The sequence below is a fragment of the Apteryx mantelli genome, chromosome 4, assembly GCF_036417845.1.
Source record: "Apteryx mantelli isolate bAptMan1 chromosome 4, bAptMan1.hap1, whole genome shotgun sequence".
In the NCBI taxonomy this organism is placed as follows: domain Eukaryota; kingdom Metazoa; phylum Chordata; class Aves; order Apterygiformes; family Apterygidae; genus Apteryx; species Apteryx mantelli.
In genome coordinates, this window is record NC_089981.1 from 32,474,547 (window position 1) to 32,494,672 (window position 20,126).

Genomic DNA, 20,126 nt, shown 5'->3' on the forward strand with positions numbered 1-20,126 from the left:
ACTATTTTGTTTAACAGCAAAAGATAAATTATTGTTCCATTCAACTGCTTAGATTTTCTTTTTGGATTGGATTCATACCACAGTGCAGTTTAAGAGTTAGTGACCTTTATCTTGCTTAGTGTAATGTCAACATAGTTTCAGGAAATACTCTCTTTCGCACAGAACATTAGTAGTTTTGTTAATCCATGTGACCATTCACTTATTTACATGTTAGTATAACAATGATGTCCCCTACATTCAGAACTTCCTGCAGAGACTGAGGAATCTAGAGGTGTGTATTCAATGTTCCAGTGTAATCAAAATCAACTGCAGCTTCATGTAGCACTTTCTGGCATCGCTTTACTAGATATCATTGTTTAAGAAAGAGAAAAAAGCACTGTGTTAAACAGAGGTTTTCTTGTATGAGCAGGTGTATTCATTATCCCACATTGGAAAGACTTGCTCAAAGGTCTCAAGTTTACCAGCTTTGCATGTATTCAGAATGGAAAGCCTGAATACAGGGCAAACACAAATAACCATTTTTCTTTTCTCCTGGAAGCTTTTAGCACCAGTTTCCTTTGTTACTTCTTCGTGCATTGTGTTCTCTCACGCTGAAAATATCTCCTCTGTAACTCATCAGTGGCATTTATGGACAAGGTAGCCACCAATTATTGAAATATCATTAACTTTCTTCACAATCTTCTCTTCTTTCATTTCTTTGTACTGTTAATAGGATGAGGAGAATTGGGGATATTTACAGGACATTTATTAATATTACTTACTCATCTCAAATTCTTTTGGTTTGAATATGGTCTCTAGAATGAAAAGGCTGAATGAATCTGCATTGCTGAAATCAGCATTCCATATACAATGTCCTGCAGCAAACAATTAATATGATCACTACCACACCTACTGTGGCCTTTAGCTTACCTGGTACTACTGTATTTTCTTCTTTAATCAAAGAAACAAAGTTTTGACATGCAGAAGCTGTTTTCAGCAGTTCTACTTCTGGGCCTGCAAATAAAACATTGTGTGGCGCAGACATATTCAGCAGCATCTTAAATGATGATAGGTCACAGCACAAGAGCTTAGTGACAAACAATTGCATATGATCAATTTTATCAGTATTAAACAGTTACCTGGCAGCATTTCCTTAGCTGGCAAGCAGAACACATATCTTCAGAGTCCCATTGCTCTGCTTTAATCCATTTCATAGTATTGACTTTTCAGAAAGAGAAAAATGCCATCACTTTGGCACAAGTCACAATAAGTTTGTAACTGAAAATTAAAGGACTCACTTTCTTGGCTACTACAAGTTACATGATACAAACACTGTCACAAAAGATATTAGACCTGGAACTCAAACATATCTGTTTGCTTTTTGGCCAGTTTAGCAACTTCCTCTCTTATTGCCTTTACTAGAGCAGCTGTAGAAATGTTGGTGAGAGGAGCATCAGAAGGGTCATTTTCCGTTAAACTCTGCTGAGAAACTGCAGTGGACGGCAAAGGAGCTTGTTCCAGGCTAGGGTGCATGCTTGCAGACTGGCTGTACTGGCGAGGCAGACGTGAAGGTGAATTATGTTGGTAGCGGGGCCTTGGATAAGCCTCTATGTATCCAGGAAGTGGCACCTGTAGAGCATTGTAATTATACAAAACAATTGATGCTTCATGCCACCTGCTAGATGATTCAAACTTCCATGCAGTAGAATAAGATGCAACAGATAGGGCCATATGAAGAGAAAGCAAACTTCATATTCCTGAGTATCAGTTTGAAAATGCATATTTCTGTATGTGCCATTTATGCATGTATGTCAATGAGCCAAGCACTCAACTGCCCAAACTGCATTAGCAAAAATAGCTTGTACAGAAAATATTGCCTGTCCTAATTTATCATCATTGCAAAAAGTCGAAGAGATGAGGCTTTTCTGAAAGTGTGTCCTTTGCTTACTATCCTTCATAAACATTCCTCTTTTAATAGGCAGTGCTACTACATTTCAGGACACTGAAAAGCCTAGAACAAAAAAGAAGAGTTTGCTGATCTGCAGAGCCACTGTCTAATTCAAGTTAGTCAAGTTTCTGAACTTAAGGGTCCTAACAGAAACTCTCTAGGATCTAGACAATGAGGATAACAAACTCAAGAATTCAAACTGGGAAGCTTAACACTGAAAAGGATGTTTGACTTCTTAGAAGTATCAGCATTTCGGGCCAGATTTACCAGAATTACCCAGGAGGGGTTCTGCTTTGTCGTAACTTCATTGATTTCAGCCACATTACATTGGCTAAAGCTAAAACAATAAGGTAGGCCGTTAGTCGCTGTGAGATATTAAATCCATGATCTATGATACCAGTCTTTACATTCCTACCAAAACTGAAAATTTTTTAAGTTTTTCAATGCACTAAATAAAAACAATTTTATGTTTTGCAAAAGTCTAGAAACTGCATATCAACAGCCCTTCATTTTGAACCATGCTTTATGTTGTTACAGTAGACAACCTGTAACATATTACTAGGACAAGATTATTTCTTCTTGCAAAAGGGCTTACTAATATCAACTACTTATTCTAATCCATTCCAATTAAAAATAAGGAAAGTTCAATGTTATTTTTTACCAATTGGCTGACTTAGAATACTACACTACTGTGAGTCAACAGATAAGCTACCACAATGTTTAAGCACTAAAACATTAACTTCATAATCCTCTTTTTACTTTAAATGGGGAAAACATACTTGTAACTTTCCAAATACATTTAGCTCTTATTTTTAAGCATGTAACACAGGTGGCCAGACAGACGTTTCACCTAAGTTTTGCATTTCAGCCCAAGGTTTAAGGTGCTTGACCCACCAAGGCTGAGGTTTTGTTGGGTATGCCAGTAGCAGAATTTCAGAATTTGAGGTGTCTTCAAACAGACTCAAATGTCAATATGTGAGACATCTGCAAATTTAAATACCTTCAGGAGAATATGGGACCTCAGCATGGATTTCAGAATGACAAGTTTGGAATGAGGTACCTACATTTTGCTTAAATCCTATATTGGCTCTGGCCTTATGAAAGCTCAACAATCCCTGAAGTGCTTTTGAAAATCTTGCTGCTTCAGGCATCTAAGAACCTATGAAAATCTGACCATTAGGACTTGCGCATGATCTGTATGATATTGGATATCTATTCAGTGATGCACAGAATGCCAAATACATTCAGTATGGTATGCATACATAGGCTATAGTCATGATATGCCAGTGATAACTAACTGCAGTCACCCCTGTTTAGTTAATAATTGATTATTCCAAAGAAACGTTTTAGTAGTACCAACATGTGAACAAACCACTAGAGGCCACCAGGTTATTACTTTTACTGAGCAGCATGTAGCGGTTTTGAAAAAAAAAAAAAAGCTTTGGCTGACACATCTCCCTTCTTCCACAGTGCTTCAACACTTACCTTTTAATTGAGAAAATAATACACTACAGTAAATTTAGCTTACAAGATAACGCTTTGTCGCCAGATCTCCTGTTTCATGTGTTTATTTGGTGTTTTACTTACAATCCAGTTAATGGAAACATATGAAAAGTAAAGAATCTGTTTTCACCTCTAGAAATTAAGTCTCTATTTTTATTAATTGCCAAGAAAATCTTGGACACATGATCCAGCTATAATCTAAAGGCTCATAAACCAGAAAGCAAGCAAAAACTCAAACTTGCTAAATCATAGCAGGGCTGAAAGCCTGGGTAACAAGAAGTTGTGATTTAAAGCTCAGTAAAGGATAAATTAAGCTAAAAGGAATCTTTTGTTTCCTCTGACTTCTGCATTGTCACAGTTATCTTTCAGAAACCTTTTTTTCCCCTCTCCACTCCTGCATGTGCAAAACACAAAGGACTGGGCTACTGGCACCACCTGCTCTTCCCACCTCTTTTCTTGGAGATTGCCACACCAGGGTTACATTCTCCCCCTTCTAAAGGAAGGAACAAACTGGAGGTTGGAGACCTGCTTTCCAGCTTTGTTCATCGTTAGCCTTCAGTTTTGACAAGTGATATCTGGCTCTTACTTCATGGAACTGCAGCCAAGAAGTACAGATACAAAAGGGAAAAGGAATAGAAGACAAACAAAATACTTTCCCTATTATTTTTAAGCATCTCTTTCTTAATAAAAAAGTTTAAAATGATGTAATGGGCCTCCTGGATTTAAAATGTCTGTAGGGTTAAAAATAAAACAAAAACAAGAAATAGGTTCATCATGTTTTAAAGGGCAGTTCTGTTCTGGGAAGGGAATCTGTAAAACAACATCACAAACCTCCAGATCTCAGAAGCATCATTAGCAAATGTGCTCAATGTATATATGAAAATACTTTTTTTTAATGACAGTTCACCCTGCAAATTCAGACTTATATCTGACAGTCAGACTGAATTCTTTAGCTCTCAGACATCAGGACAAGTAATAAAAATTGGGAAACAAAAAGCTGTCCCCAGGAACATCTACACAACCGTGTTATCTCTCACTGAGCTGCTCAAAGCAGACTCAAACAGCAATTCACTACAATATTCTGTTGATGATATACACAAAGAAATAGAATCCATCTCCCAATTTGCTTAGCTGAATTGGTTCTGCGCAAATACCAGATGTGAGCTCAAAGAGCATAATTGATTTTTATTCTTCCTTAACAGCATTAAAGATATGTGGGAAAACAAGTCCTAAATTTTAGAAATTGTTTCAAACACAGTAAATTACTGCAATTCACGTTAGGGTCTCAGTTTTATTTCCTTGAAATGTAGGTGTATTCCAGACTAAAAATTAGAACTGTCCTTGACTAGGATTGTGAGATTAATTACTTAATTTATGATCTGTCACCAGCTTGCAGGAAGACTTAACATAGTGCAGGAGGGCTGCAGCAGAGTCAGGAGCCATGCCATCCTGAGAAAAGCCTCCACAAGGGAAAGATGCATGCCAGCTCTCAGCTCCTACTAAATTCCAAACAGCACAGGGCCACTCTGCGAGGCAGCATCACTTACTCCTGCAAAGTATCTATCTAAATATTTAGCCTCTGATTTGGGAAAGAAAAATGGTATCTGACCCACCAGCATTGAATGGTTGCCAACCCCCGTTCTAGTGAATGGTTTAACTCTGTAACAGCTTGCTTACAGCTCACAGGATGGACAGCCAGAGTAGCTGTGCCCTCTCTCGTAGCTTTTCACTACTAGAGAGGACTCCTATTCCTAGGAATAATTATCCTGGTCAGATTCTTTGCTGATCACTTAGCATCACTTAAGACCCTCTTTGTACAAATCACACAAAATATACATAGCAGAAAAGCAAAGATACTTACTGAGTCTGCCCACTGCCCTGGTAATTCATTCTCTCCAGCATAGGGCATCCAGGCTTGGTTCCTGTATGCTGTGGGTGGTGTTGGGATAAAATAGCCTGTGAAGCCAGGTCGGTTTGCTGCTGGGATGGCAAACACTGCTGGTACTGTATTTCCTATGAAGAAACAGAGTAGATATTAATAGCTAATATCTCCAGCTCTAAATTAGAAGATCATTATATAATGAACACAAAGTAACTGGCCTGAGGGATTTTTTTGTTTTTATTTTTTGTCAAAGTGTGATCACCATCAATTGTATGTAATACTCCTACCATCTGCCTAAAACATCTCTATAAAAATAGGAAATACTGGAGAAGGCAAGATCTGCAGTTGTTTATATAATTATGCACAAGCCTTAGACAAAGGTATGAGTACTTAGTTCTTAGTACTCTATTCTTTCGATAACTGATCTCTATCAAAGGTTTGAATCATTAGAAATAATTTTTTTTTTTTTATATTTGCTTCCTTGTATTCAATTTTAGCTGTTGTTACCACAGGTTTCAAAGTACTGCACCTTTCATTTCAACAACAGGTTACAGAGGATTCAGTTTACACAGTAAAACTAACTTAGTATCTCTAGGCACAAAACCTACAAAAACGAAGAGTGAGTGATGTACCTAAAATGTTTTAATCTCAACAATCCCACCATAAACCTTCAACACTTCCATAAAAAATATCAAGGCTCTACCTGCTCAATTCCTTCCTCAGGAACAGTCTACGACTTCAATAGATTATGTAGCTATGACTTAAATAAGAATTTCCAAGGAAAGCTAACATCAAATCTGCTTTAGCATGGCTTGATCAAGATGTATGCTACAGGGATGTCCAGGAAGTCTTCTATTAAAATTCCACTATCATACCCGAAGAAGAGAGAAGGGAGAAACCCGAAGGGAGAAACCAACCTTCATAAATCGGAGATTTAGCCAAAGCCCTGGATATGGTTATATCTGCTGTTTCAGACAGGTTTTTTTCCTGGGGCTCACAGAGATGCACAGAACAACGTGGTTCTTTTGGCAATTTTTCAGATTATCCACATGATATAACTATAACTAGCCTGTTGGAAAGACCACCATCTTTTCATACACTCCCACTATTTTTCTTGAGAGAAACCACCATAACTCCATATACTTGCCAAGTTTAGAGTAAAATACAAACAATTTATTTGTGTCTGTTTTACACAGGGAGACAAACAGCATCTATACCACTGCCCCACTGAGGTCAGAAAAACCTCCTTGTTAAAACCTGGGCAGGAAACATCTATATCATCTTTATTATGTAGCAAACAAAGCATATGGATGGTACGTTCTGGATACTCAGTTCTAATACATGGACATAAATTTTATTTTTCAAATTCACCGAATATAGCAAAAATACTATTATTTATGTGAAAGTAGAAGAACCAGTAAACACCAGCAATTTAAAGACTGATGATGCTGTTTCAGAGGTAATCCCATACGAATACCATGAAGTACAACTCAGGCATTTTCACTACAGAATGGAAGCACAGTAACGTTACAAAGACAGACACTGACTCTGCACTGGAGTCAATGGAGAGAAAATAGACTTCTACTCCCTTCCAACAGCATTTCAATATAGCCTTCATTTCAATATAGCCACTAATTGTCCTCAGCAGACATGACAGCACTGCATAAGAGGTGCTGACAAAATTGCAAGATACAGGCATTCCCCTGAACTTCATATAGAGAATAATTGGTAGAAATTAGCATCACCTTTCTGGTGCTTCAAATAGCTGCCCCCCAGAGTGTCATTGACAGCACTGGCATATCCTCACTCCTCCTTCTAAACACTCTACAAGATGGCTATGCGGGGTGGTCTGATACATGCTGGGAATACTGCACAGGCACATGCACAGAGATAGCAAGACTCGAGCAGTAATACCCATTCTGAAGGTGTCTCCAGACAAGCAGAGATTTATAGGTTCTCAATGACCTCTCATGCAATCCTAGGCCAGAAGGGCCATGGATGCAATCAGGCCTCATAAAGAGGAGAAAAATACGCTTTGTAGCACTATCCTCTCCAGGGCAGAAATATGTCACCTGTTTTAATACTGTCTTGAAAAAAATTCAGCAAAATTTGGGAAAAAAAGTGAGGGTTATGTCATCCAAAATATTGACTAAAATCATTTATGATATGCTATACACTTACACAGTTAGGAACCAAGTCCTAGCCTTCACTGTGACATCAGGTCGCAGATGAAAATGGACTACCTCAGGGCCAATGCTGGAGTTACTCTGCCTCAGAAATGCAGTCGCCCTGGAACTGCTCTGGATCAGTGGATACATGATGTACACCACTGCAGGTAGCAACAGAGTATCTCACAAGACCTCTATCCAAGCTCTTCCACACCATTTTTTTGGAAGGAGGTGGGCTAAGTGAAGAGCGGTAAGCAAGCTTTGCTCTTCTCAGGTCATAGACAGCCCAAGGGTTGCTATTTTAAATGAGTTAGCAAGGTTGGAAATGCGTATTCCTCAGACATGTACAGAGAAGAAAGGGCTGCTCCTCTAGATGACACATGGCTTCTACACCAAAACACTCACATAATGTAATCACAGTAAAATGAGCTACTAGTCAAAATGAACAATTAGCTGATGTAAAACCTTATTCTAAATCTTATTACAACATCATGATCTTAAAGATGGCGCTTCTGCAGCAGGAGTAATGCAGCTAATGCTGCATTTAAGAAGGGAGCAATTATTTGTATACCCCCTTCAGTTGCCCCAGAAATAAACACGTAATACAGTCTTCTCCAAATAATCATCCGTATTTGCTCTACCCCATACTTTTATTCATATGCAATACAAATTGTGAGCTTCTCAAAGCTGCAATTTGGCCCTGTACTATTTTTTTCACCTGAGTGAAAAGCCGACTGATCAAGTGGACCAACAGACACTGGAGCTCTTGAACCAGGGGCAAAAGATGCCTGATCATGATGCTGGGCCTGATCTACCCCACTGGACTCAGGTATTCTCACTTTGCTGCCAATATCCGACGTAGACCTGTAGAAAGAAAAAAAAAAAGAAAGAAACTTTTGTCATTCTGACTGACATATGAGATTTGTAGCCACATATGTGGCTATCAGCTACAGTTTTACAAGCCTGCTAGGATGGAACTAGTGGCTTCTGCTCTGGCAGGACAGAATTTTGGAAAATGTCAGCGAACAACTTCTTCAGCTTTGCCAATACTTTGTCAAACTGTGTTATTATGGTTTCACAGAGCCTTTGATTAATGCTTCAAACAAATGCCTAGGACATGCAACGCAAAAAATAGAGTTTTATGATAGTCCATCAACACAAGACCACAGACGATACCATATTAGTACAGTACACACGACATGGCGTCATAAAGTAGAAGACTACTATGGTGAATAACGTTAACTGCATTTGGGAAGTACTCCTGTTCTTTAAATGGTGTGTCTCAGTTGCTTTAGAGCTAAAGTGCAATGGATAAACAAGAGTATATCAACATTGTCCATATCCTGAATATTTGGACAGAGTTATGATATCATTAGCAGCCACTCAGAGAAGTTTCATTTAGTTTAAGTACTCCACAGTAACTCTCAGCAGGGCTGCAGTGTCTTAGAGTTACAACTGGCACCAGGCAGGACAAAATTGCACAATACTGAAGGCTAAATGAGTTCTTCCACCAGAGAAGGGTGAAAATTGCTTGAAATGCATTTTATAGATTGCCTTACTGTGAGGAGGAGCAAAATGCATACACTGAGGTAAGACAATCAGTCTTTCGCACGTATTTGGCTTCGGAAACACAAGCATGAAATATCTGAAAGCTAGGCAGAAATCCCTGGACCCACAGTTCTGAAAAACATCTTATAATTCATCTATATCATGTTGTGAGTCCTTCGAATACAGAAAAACAGAGGGATTGAGAGTGTGAATTATCTACTACACAGTTGCAACATGATATGCCATTATGCATTGTCAGAGTCGAGGCAAAGCATGATTTAAAAGAAATCGGAGCTTGGATTTCCTAATTTTATTGAAACTGACTAGCTAATAGGAGAAACAATTTGGTTTTATTTCCTTCCTCTTCATGTTAAAATGAAATAAAAATACTGTGTTTCTAATTTCATGAATGTCTCCTTATTATGAAGGAGATGGCTAGTAGGTGCCACTTCAGATCTTGCTACAGGTATGGGGATTCTTTTTAGAACAGTAGTTTTTACAGTTCAAACCTAAAATAAAACAACAGATAAATACCTCCTGAGAGATGCCACAGCCACAGGACCTGTTCTGGGAGGGACAGGGGGTGGAGGAGAACCCATTACCATCTCAGGAAGCTGAGAAAATCTGTAAGCCTGTAAAAGAGAAAAATGAGTATTTTCTAAAACACCAATAGATGTCATTTGAATTAAAAACCAAGAGAACCTCAGAAATGTTATACTTGCTTTGTGCGCTGGCCAACAGGAGGTTAACTTTTGGTGGCATTAATAGTAATAACATTTTATTTGAGAATTTACAATGCTTCTGTGATTTTAGAATGTGGAAGAAAGCATGAACAAATGAGTTCACAGAGCCAAAACAAAGTCCAATTAAAGCAAAACATATTAAACACTGTCTCTGTGACATTAGCAACCTAGCTGGCAAAGTGGATCTTTCACAGCTATGTGAGACAACAGCTGCCTTGGACCCACAGGAAAAAAAGATCACAGCATTTTCACTTCCTCCAAAAGAAAAATATTTTAAAGATTCAGTACATCTGAAAGCATCCTCAAAGCAGCATCTAGTGAAATGAAACTGCCTGTGAGCAATTTATAGTTCAACTTCTTTCTTTCCATCTTGAAGATATGAAAATTCTTGAAAAAAAACACCAAGCTCTGTAACTTTCTAAAGCAATAATGAAGGTCTCAAACAATTCTGAAAAAGCAGAATTATTCAGAGGAACACAGGATCAGACCACTAAGTCACAAAGTTGAGCATCTTGCCTGTAGTAATTCTGGATTTTATCACTAATACACGTAAAGGACAAGTAATTGTGGGTGTGTGTGAAACCTGTGGCATGCCAGAAATGACCTGTAGCACAAAATTTCTCATCTAAATTCTTTGTACTGCTATAGATTACAGATCATAATTTTGATAAAATTGCTTAAAGATAGAGGGATGATATCTATTTCTCTAACAGTTCATTGACACATTTCCTCAACACATTATGCTTTAACTCCACAAACAAGCCTAAATATTTACAATGGTTCAGAGCAACATGCAGGATTAAAGATAAGCTTAGAATGATAGCAAATAACAAAGTTTTGGGAGGCTGTCCAGTATCAAGAGACATATACATTTTGATAAAAGCTAGAGTCTTAGGTATCTGGTTTAACCAGAGAAACTCTCTCTACGGTCCATGGAGAAGGCTAAACCCATATTAGCAGGGGTCAGTCACTCTCTGAAAGTGCCTTCCCATCTCCTGCCTGTGGAAGGAGCCTACAGAGTTTACACAATTAGCTCAGTCTTAACATCTACATTTAGGTTCAAATTTGGCAAGATAAATCCCACTCTAAGTATATAAAACCACTATCTTAGAGTAATCATCTTTAAAAGTTCCACCTTTAGACACGGTTCCATTATTTGCTTTCTCAAGCAGCTGCAAAACTGGGTTAACGCCCAAGAAAGGTAACTTCAAATGCTGACTTTTGATGTCAGTGTCCCTAAGGGAAAAGCATCACCAACATGCATCTTTCCCCTGCCCCCCTTTAAAGGCATGGTAAGGCCCTCAAAAGCATGTCTGTGAAAATCATTTTTATTTTCATGCCATCTACAAAGTCTCCTAATATTTACTTTCACCATGCTACAATGGTATTTAAAGTATTTTCTAGACAGTAAAATCAAAAAATGCTATGGCTCATTTCCCAGCCAGGGGTGAAAAATACTGATTTTTAATGAAAGAACTCTGTAGAAAAAACAAATGCTATTCACACCAAAGAAAACCTCAGTCTGATTTCTCCTAATAGCACTGACTTGAAATGGTCCACAATGCCACTTCTGCGCCTGAAAAGCCGGCAAGGTGCTCACAAAGCTAACGGAACCCTTCCGTCTGGCTCCATAATCCTTTCGTGCTGCCACATCCCATACTCCTTGCTCTCAGCATGCATTTGTACAAAGTAGGAAATTCTTTCCTCTCTTATAGACATAGCACATGAGCTAACATTTTAGAGTGATCGGTGACTCCAGATCTATTTGAGTATAACAGGGTAGACAGACACGGAGGCAGACTTGGGTTTTCTCTTGTGTGTTAACATATGTGCTTTGAAATATGGACATCAAAAAAGTCATTTTAGGGAGTGACAAAGAGCAGTCCACAAACTTAATGCAACTTTCACTGCAACATTACTCCTGCTCCAGCATCAGCAACCAATGAACAGGTATTCAACAGTCTCCATATGCCTGGGATCTAACCCTGATGCTTATGAGCAGATGTTGGAGGGGTGGGGGACTTGTACAAAGAAACACAGATAAATGATCTGGCATTACGGCTCATTACTCTGACTTTTCCAGGCTAGTATCATTTAAAAAATACCTAATTCAAATCCGATTCTATAAAGCTATATGGCCAGAAGTAAGCCTCCCATATGACTTGTCCTAAGACTTTGAAGAGAGACATAGTAAAACACTGAATAACAACTGCAGTTTAGCACAGAAATCTCAGCCTTTAGGTCTAGGAGACTTACGACACCACCTTCGATCTGTTTCTTGTACAACCAGAAAAAGTCTGAGATATCGTCTGTCAGGACGCAGGAAAGAAAAATTTGATCAGTACACAAGAACTGAAGTCTAAAGGAGAAACTCTGCAGTGGGCCTTAAGGCTACCTTTCACTGGTCTCAATATCAAAATATTTTACCATCTCCAAGCTACACATGTATTTTTCTCAGGTGAAATTCTTCAACATTGCTTTCTAATTAAAGAAACACCCATCTCTCTCTACATCTTAACGTAGGAATTAAAAGGACAGTGCCTTTGTTTACTTACTGAATGATTTAACTAATTTGATTACTAAATTCCAATCCAGCAATAATGCTAGCTTATTCATTTCAGCTGGATTTAGTTTTGTTTTTGTTAACTGTCCATGGCTTTAGATTTAGTATAGTAACTGTTACTAAGAGTAGCTGAACTTTGGTAATATTCTCACTTTCGTTAAACGAACAGAAGCTTTGAAGGCTTGGATTCATTACCGCTCACTGAGCCTGTAAGTCTGCCCAGTCAACGCCTATTATATCATGTCAGTTCTCACCTAAGAATCAAGAATTCTGTTATTCTCACTTCTCTTTCCAGAGCCCTGAGGGGGAGAGATGGGAACTGGTCCAGCCTTATAATAAAGAGGCTTTTTTTCCCAGACTATGGTTCTCAGCTTGATTCAGTCAGCTGTGAGAATTTCTAAAGCAGCAATGTGATCTGCCTAGGTACAACTCATGCAATCTGACTTGTGTTATAAAATCTATTTTACAATCCCATCCTCCAATATGCAGTAAACCAGCTGGATCACAAGGACCTAGCCAAATATTGCTCACCCTGTCTTCTGAAGTTCCAAAACAAAACCAAAAGTTTGCATTTTACTGGCTTTTCTCTGCCAGGACAAGGAATGAGAGCCTCCAGTGAAGGAATCTTGTTATCACAGGTTACCTATAAGCAGTTTGACAGACAGGCATTTCCTCACAAGACCTACAGAGAATTTAGTTATTAATGCTAGCATGTAAAAACAAAGAAGAACTCAAAAGGAAAAACAAAAAGGAAAAAAAAGAAAGATACATGTTCTGGAGAGATATACAACTGTTTGATTGTGGCACTAGCCAAAAAGCTGACTGCAAAAACCATAGATCCATAACTTGGAAGAGACCTGAAGAAATGCAGCCCTGAAGAGCGGTTGTGGTCCTCTGAAAACATAGGGCTCAAATACTTAGGAATGGAGGGGAACACTGAGATGGAGATTTGCATGCAGATTTTTGCTATTTTGCTTCAATCCATTTATCATTTGTGCTGTCAAAAGATTGAGAGGGTCTGTGTTAGAAATCTTACGCGGTATTTGTATCAACTGTGAAATGTTTTTGCAATAATAAAATCTCAATCTTGGCTCTGAAAAGGGTGTGCTCAAGCTACTGGAAAGTTTCTGGAATCTTGTAAAAATCTGAGAGTCCAACTGGATTGTAAAGGTCCAGATCGCAGAAGAAAGTGATGGAGTAAAGATCTTTGGCTTGCATCGTATCTAGAGATACAAAGGTAAAGCCAGCGTCTGCATTTGTTCCATCTAAGCAGGCAAAAAGCTCTTGAATCCAGATTTCAAATTATACCAGCATTGCTGATTTTGCCTTTTAATTGCCACTAATAATTGAATTTTAAGAAAGGGCAAAAATAAATAATTCTTGGCATGCAGAGGTAATACCCTCCCCCATATAACAAACATCCCATTGCTCCTGCACCTCTCATCCCCAGGCCAGCCTGAAGCTCCTCACTCATCTCTCAACTCTCTGAGCTTGGACACACACAGACACGAACCCCTTGCTGTCTCACCTTCGCTATGTTTCAGCCAACCCACTGTCACACCATCTGCCCTGCATGTAGCCTGGCCCAATTCAGTCCCTAGTGCTCCCCTTTCCTGCATCTCCGCCAGGTTTCCGGAACGAAGATTGAGACCTGAAAGGATCCTGGGCAGGCAAACAGGTGATAAGATGCTGACAGCAGTAATTCTTGCATATGCTACCTCACTTCCTACCCACAGGTCACTTTCTGTACACATTGCAACTGGTTATTTTTCAATTCTGATCCTACTTACCCATTTGAGAATAAATCAAAAATCAGCCTAGTTAATTTTAAATTCAGTTCATATTTGTGAAACCAATTAGCCAAAAGCTGTGAAAGAACAGCCCTAACCCAAACTCCAGTAGCCTGTGACAATCCTAGTCTGTGGTGGTCAGTTAAAATATTAATTATTACTATTTAAAACCATCTTCAAAACCCCAGAAAGGTAAGCAAATGGTTAATGGTCCTAAAACACACAGCTGACTGAGAAGAGTAATGAGTCTTAAAAATAAAATAATAAAGTATTCACCATGGAATTGAAAGGAGCCACACAGTTAAACTCTACATTCAATTTAGAAAAATAAGAATGAAATTTTAGTGTTGCTTCAATAGTCTACAATTCCAAAACTTTTTTCTAGATACAGCAGATTGGTGGAAAAGTCTGTCAGCAAATCTTACCTAAATTCATGTAAGAACCTTTTAAAAAATACCGCTCACCATGATGTGGAAAACAGTACGACTACCATATTTTTTAATATCTGTAGCTGTATGATATTTTTCATTTCATTTTAGAAAGACTTCTTCAACTGTCAAAGTAATTTGACTAGCCATTAGCAGTCTCATAACCTTCTAATTGAATTCTAACCATAAAATATGATTATATGCTGTATGAAGCTTAGGAGAAAAACTTCAACGTGCCAGAAATAACCTTTAGCATTATTTAAATAGCACCAATCTGAACCTCTGCACGCGGTGCCACTGGCTTTCAAATATGTTCAGAGTAGTTTGGAAGCAGCATCCCTTATTTCATTTTCTTATTGTCATGGAAAGAAGTCATAGCAATAGTTATTTTGAACCAAGGACATTTTTCTGCATTATTCTCTTACTCTAGCCAGAGTTAGCCACTCAATTTGAAATGCATTCTTTCAAAAAAATATTCATTTCTGACAAAATCAAGCCTTAAAGTGAACAGCTTCAAATTTTTCAAGGCCTGTTTTTCACATTGATATTGCCAGGTCAGCTATTTCTCATCTGGCAGAAATCACCCTGGTTTAGATTTGCATCTGATATGTGTGAATAAAATACTCTGGTGAGTATTACCACACAATAACTGGGAATTCAGGGGTAGTTTAACCCATCAGAGGTGTGCATAGTACTACTGCTTTTGCTGTCTAGATACTTATGAAATTCCAACAACAAATTCCATCCATGGACTTCAGTTTTTAGTATGTTTATTAGTTTTGCGAAATAAGGAAATGTTAGCCACAATTTGAGGCTAGACAATGAGGCAAAAGGAGTGACTTACATAAGGTCAACTAAGAAACCTGTAGAACTAAACTGTCTTTTGAGTCTCAAGCCAACGGCTATAGCTGCAAGTCTGTCAATATTAGACCACATTTCAGGTCATTCTGATTATTACAGCTGGTCCCTTCTCTTGCTGTGATTATCTTCAGTGACAGACTTCATGCATAAATGCTGAATGATTCATAGCCAGCCATGTACATATCTGTTTTCCAAAAACTAGCATGCATTCGAGGAACAGGAGGAGATGATTAAACAAGTTCTTGATCTGTTGATCAGTCTGGAGATTTGCACAACCTTTTCCTTTTTCAAGGAAAACTTAGACAAGACAACCTTGCTGCTAAAATAGATACTAGGAGTCTTCAGGCAAGAGATGGGTATGGGTGAGCATACACACAAACACGCAACTGTATTTATTTACTATAAGCATGGCTTTACACAAACTCTTAAGCATGCTAATGGGCCTCCATCTTTAAAAAATGTCTCTCAGAGTAGAAATATCTTTTTGATAATACAGTGTGTTAAAGAGAATTTTCACTTACTGGTCTTGGTAAACTGTACTGATACATTTCCGGTCTGTATGTTGGTACCCACTGTACACCTCCTCTAGGTCGGGTCATGGTACCAGGAGCACTTGTCACAACCTCGGAGTATGGCAAGTGTGGCGCTGAACTGTAAGCGTCTTGTCTGTTCTGCCCTCCATGGCCAGCAGAGGCCAGACTGAAAGCCTCTTCCAAGAGCATATGCATCTGTTGTCGAACTTCATCTATTGAAGGCTGAGAACTTAAAGTAGAGGTCTCTGAGTGGCCTTTAGCCTGACGGGACCTGGTATAACCTCGAGGCTCATTGACACGGTCAACATTTGTTTCTTCTATAATTTCAGGCTCAGTCTGTTGAATGGAATAAAAGTACACACACACACAGAAGCTTTACAAGACAGTATCTGTGCTGCTTCACAGAAAATATATTCTCAAACACAGATAAACCAGATACAAAATCAAAACTTGTTACAATATAGATGCTTGACAAATATTTGAAAGGAATTATATGATGCAGATGATTGTAATAGCCAGGGACTCAATGACTCTTTTAAATCCTTAATTGTTTGCTGCAAAAACGAGTAGGCACACTCTGTAGCAGATGAAATTGTTAAAAATTCACTTAAAAACTATTAGCAATAACATTTAAAGTCTTTTCTTGCTTGTTAGGATTAATGGGAATACAACTGTGTGCTCCCTAAGTACTACCATCACTGTGAAGGACCGTTTGTTACAGATACATAGACTGAAATTCTTTTGTTTATTCTCACAAATTATGATTTCATAAGAATTAAAGTTTATGAGTTTATCTGAATATAAATGCTTTTATTTGAACGTTGTGGAACTCAGTCAGGAAAACTAACGACGATGTCACGAACTAGATTCTGGCCCTTGCAGAAAACCTAGCTTAGTTATGTTACCTGGCTGAACACTAGTCACACAGACCTTTATTCAGAACTCATGCAGGAACAGTGGAAGAAGCATGTACTTTTAATGAGCAGATAATACTAGTACATCTTAACTTGAAGGTTAATACTCCCACAGTAATTCCTTCTATACATATAAGTAAAACCAGAAATCACAAGGTAGCCTGAAGCTTGAAACTGTAATCTTCATGAAGGATTTTCTCTCTTGATTGTGTACAGTGCAATGAGGTTTCTGTAACAGAATGACACCACTAATAAATTCACTAACATTGATTCATCTGTGTAGTATCCTGAGATACTGTGTGTCCTGAGAATTAGGTAGGCCAAGTTTTGAAGAGAGCATTGCTGTAACTCATTCAAATTGTGGGGGTTAACTAGCAAACACAACTGGCAATCAAGTTGGAAAAAAAAACATGCTAGAAAAAGATTAGCATTCCTGCCTTCTGCCAGAAGTTTCTGCCACCTCTTTTGGAGCAAAACACCTCTGTGTAACTCAGGACCTGAAAACCTTTCAGGCAAGTTAGTTTCCACTAAAAGAGAGCACTTCTATTCTGTTGGCTGCTGGACATGAACGGTCCATCCTTTACCAAATGATGCCAGAAATGACTCTTCTCAAGGTCCTGCCCAGGATCAGTCCATCCTACTCTTACGGAATGGAGATGAATTTGAGCATAGCTCCTCATCATTTAGGACATGGACCTCCTTTATAAGCAGCAACTGCTCCCTATGATGTCACCAGTAGTAACATTACACTACAATCCCCTCTTAAGGACCTCTATACTTGAGGAACAGTTTTCGCGTTACTCCCTCTTTTTGATTCAAAGTTGCTTTGATTCGAAGTTACACAACACATGGCAACAAGGGAACTGAGAAGCACCAGTGGGCAGTGGACTGAGAATGAATTAAAAGACATGTTGGACATAAGTATCAATATGACTGACAGAACTCCATCATTCATCCCCAAATCAGTTAAGACAATATAGACTTCATGAACGTAACTGTTTTATCCCAACTTGATAAGCCATGCTATGGATCGATGAATATTGGAGAATGTCATGTGATGTACTCACAAAAGAGTACTGACATATTCCCTTCACAGTTGTCTTGGAGGAGGAGATTGCCTTTCCATTCCCCATGGATGACACCAACCTAAACGATATTACTTGATATCCACAAAGCTGCTGCCAACTTCCAGAGGTTAGAGATCACATCCTGAAATGCTATAATCACACACCTCACACCTTGGCCTACTTAGATGCCATTGTGATTGTAGAAAAAAATGGAAATTACTCTTGAAAAATGTAACAGAAATTTCAAAGTCTTACAGGCTGCAAACCTCAGGACCAGCTCAGAAATCTGTCAGTGAAAAAGGACAACACAGGATATTTAGAAATGGACAGCTGTACCTGGCTTTGCATTATCACTATGTCAAAAGGAAACATCAGACACATTTATTCCTGAGGACAGGCTAGTATTTTTGAATATCCATAATCCATTTTCCACCTTTTCAAACCCTCAAAAAGCTGATCTGGACTGAAGAATTACAGAGCTCTAAAGATAAGACTTTATCTGCATGCCACAAATTCTACAATGTCATAAAAAATGTACACTATCAACAGTTGCCATCTGAGCCAGGATAGCAGTTGTGTCAGCTCAGAGGACTGATGGGGAAGAATATCCCATCTTATGTCCATACTCAAAGCTATTTCACTAGGAGAAGATATGCTGAAGATATGCCAGCACTTTATGTCCCAATCCTGTGTACCCCATGTCCAACGTAAAGCATGAAACACTCTCCTGCTTTTTTTCCTCAAAAGAAATAATTTGTTTGGCCTCTGAAGACCTGAGGAGTACAAGAGCTTCTGACAAGATCTTCCTGCTATGTGCTACACATGACTTACTCCTGTAACCCCATCAGCAGGGAAATTCAGAGTGTTTTGTCTAGAAGGAGGAAAAAAGCAAGCCGTAACTGTACCATTAATATGACAATACAAGCTAATGAGCATAACAGGATCCATAGAAAGCAGCTGGGCCCAGAGTCCAACAAAGCATATTTCAGCCCTTACTGGGCTCTGGAATATGGAATAAGCTGATGAAGGTACTGAGTCAAGCCATTCCGTGGTTCCCAACACCGATCCAATCTGAGGATATGAAACAGCAATGGGAAGAGAGCCAGCAAGTCCTGCTAACACAGGTGTGAAAATGCCTCCCCTGAACATACCATGACAGGCATTAAGCGGCAGATCTGTGTAGAGCAAAGAATGTTATTTCATAAAATAAGCATTTGTCAAATCTTTCTTTTTTTTAAATGCTACTGCAAAATGTTTAAAGAATCACCAACTACAAAAAAATTTAATACCTAGAGCACTATTTCTAGAAGATTGTTAAGCCTACTTTCCATTACTTTGTGACTGTAAAGTCACTTACATCTCCACAAAGTAGGTAAAGGTTTGCTATTCTGGCTGGGTCTTTGCCCTCCCAACACATTTATCATTATTATTAGTTATATCAGACAAGATCTAAAGCTGTGGAAAAACAGGTGCTATGCTTTTGAAAGTAAGCAACTGATATTTAGTAACAGATATTTAATATAACGATGGCCAGTAAGCGTGCAGGCAACTTAAAATATTGTTTTCAACTCTTTCTGCGCTTCAAAATTTGTCTGTAAAACCAAGAGAGAAAAACTCAGCAATAATATTGTAAGAACTTGAAGGTAAAATACATAACTTCATTGATCTTCTTTAAGATTAGTTTTACAGAACATAGTTTTTCAAAATCCATTTTAAACAGGCAACTTTGAAAAAGCAACCAATTCCTTATAATTACTTAAAGATCAGCAAAATTGATTTAATCTTATAGGATAACTGGAAGCATAGGTATAGTATATGCATTTCCTTCTATATATAGTACCTAATTATCAATAGCATTTAAAATAGTCACAAATAAAAGAATATTACAGGATACTCTTATTAAAAATTCCAGTATTGCCCTGATAATTTACTTGAGTGCTCTGTAGCTCTTGATATGGCATACATTTTTTTCATATAATAGTGCAGTAACTTTCTGTATACCTGACTAGATCAGCCACTGTGTCACAACCTTTTGCAACCTATGTATGATTGATCATACATAGTACAGAATAATCACAGTATTTCTTCATCTACAGAGGAAAATATCTAACCAACTTTCTTTTTCCGTTTTCAGCTATTCAGAGAAGAGTTATATGCTTAGCCTGAGAAGTGACAATAAACTTTAATTAAAAGATGATA

At 38.3% G+C, this 20,126-nt stretch overlaps 1 protein-coding gene across 1 annotated transcript in view; it reads right to left on the minus strand.

Annotated features, from left to right (window-relative positions):
- Positions 1-1,127: 1,127 nt before the first annotated feature.
- The window catches only part of KIAA1549L (KIAA1549 like), a 66,658-nt gene continuing 47,659 nt past the window's right edge, over positions 1,128-20,126 (minus strand). Inside the window, exons 15-19 of the mRNA XM_067295347.1 lie at positions 15,935-16,282; positions 9,563-9,660; positions 8,199-8,344; positions 5,292-5,443; positions 1,128-1,608 (exon numbers count right to left, since the gene is read on the minus strand). Coding sequence (XP_067151448.1) covers positions 1,327-1,608; positions 5,292-5,443; positions 8,199-8,344; positions 9,563-9,660; positions 15,935-16,282 — 1,026 coding nt within the window. The 3' untranslated portion in view covers positions 1,128-1,326. The remainder of the gene's footprint in view (positions 1,609-5,291; positions 5,444-8,198; positions 8,345-9,562; positions 9,661-15,934; positions 16,283-20,126) is intronic.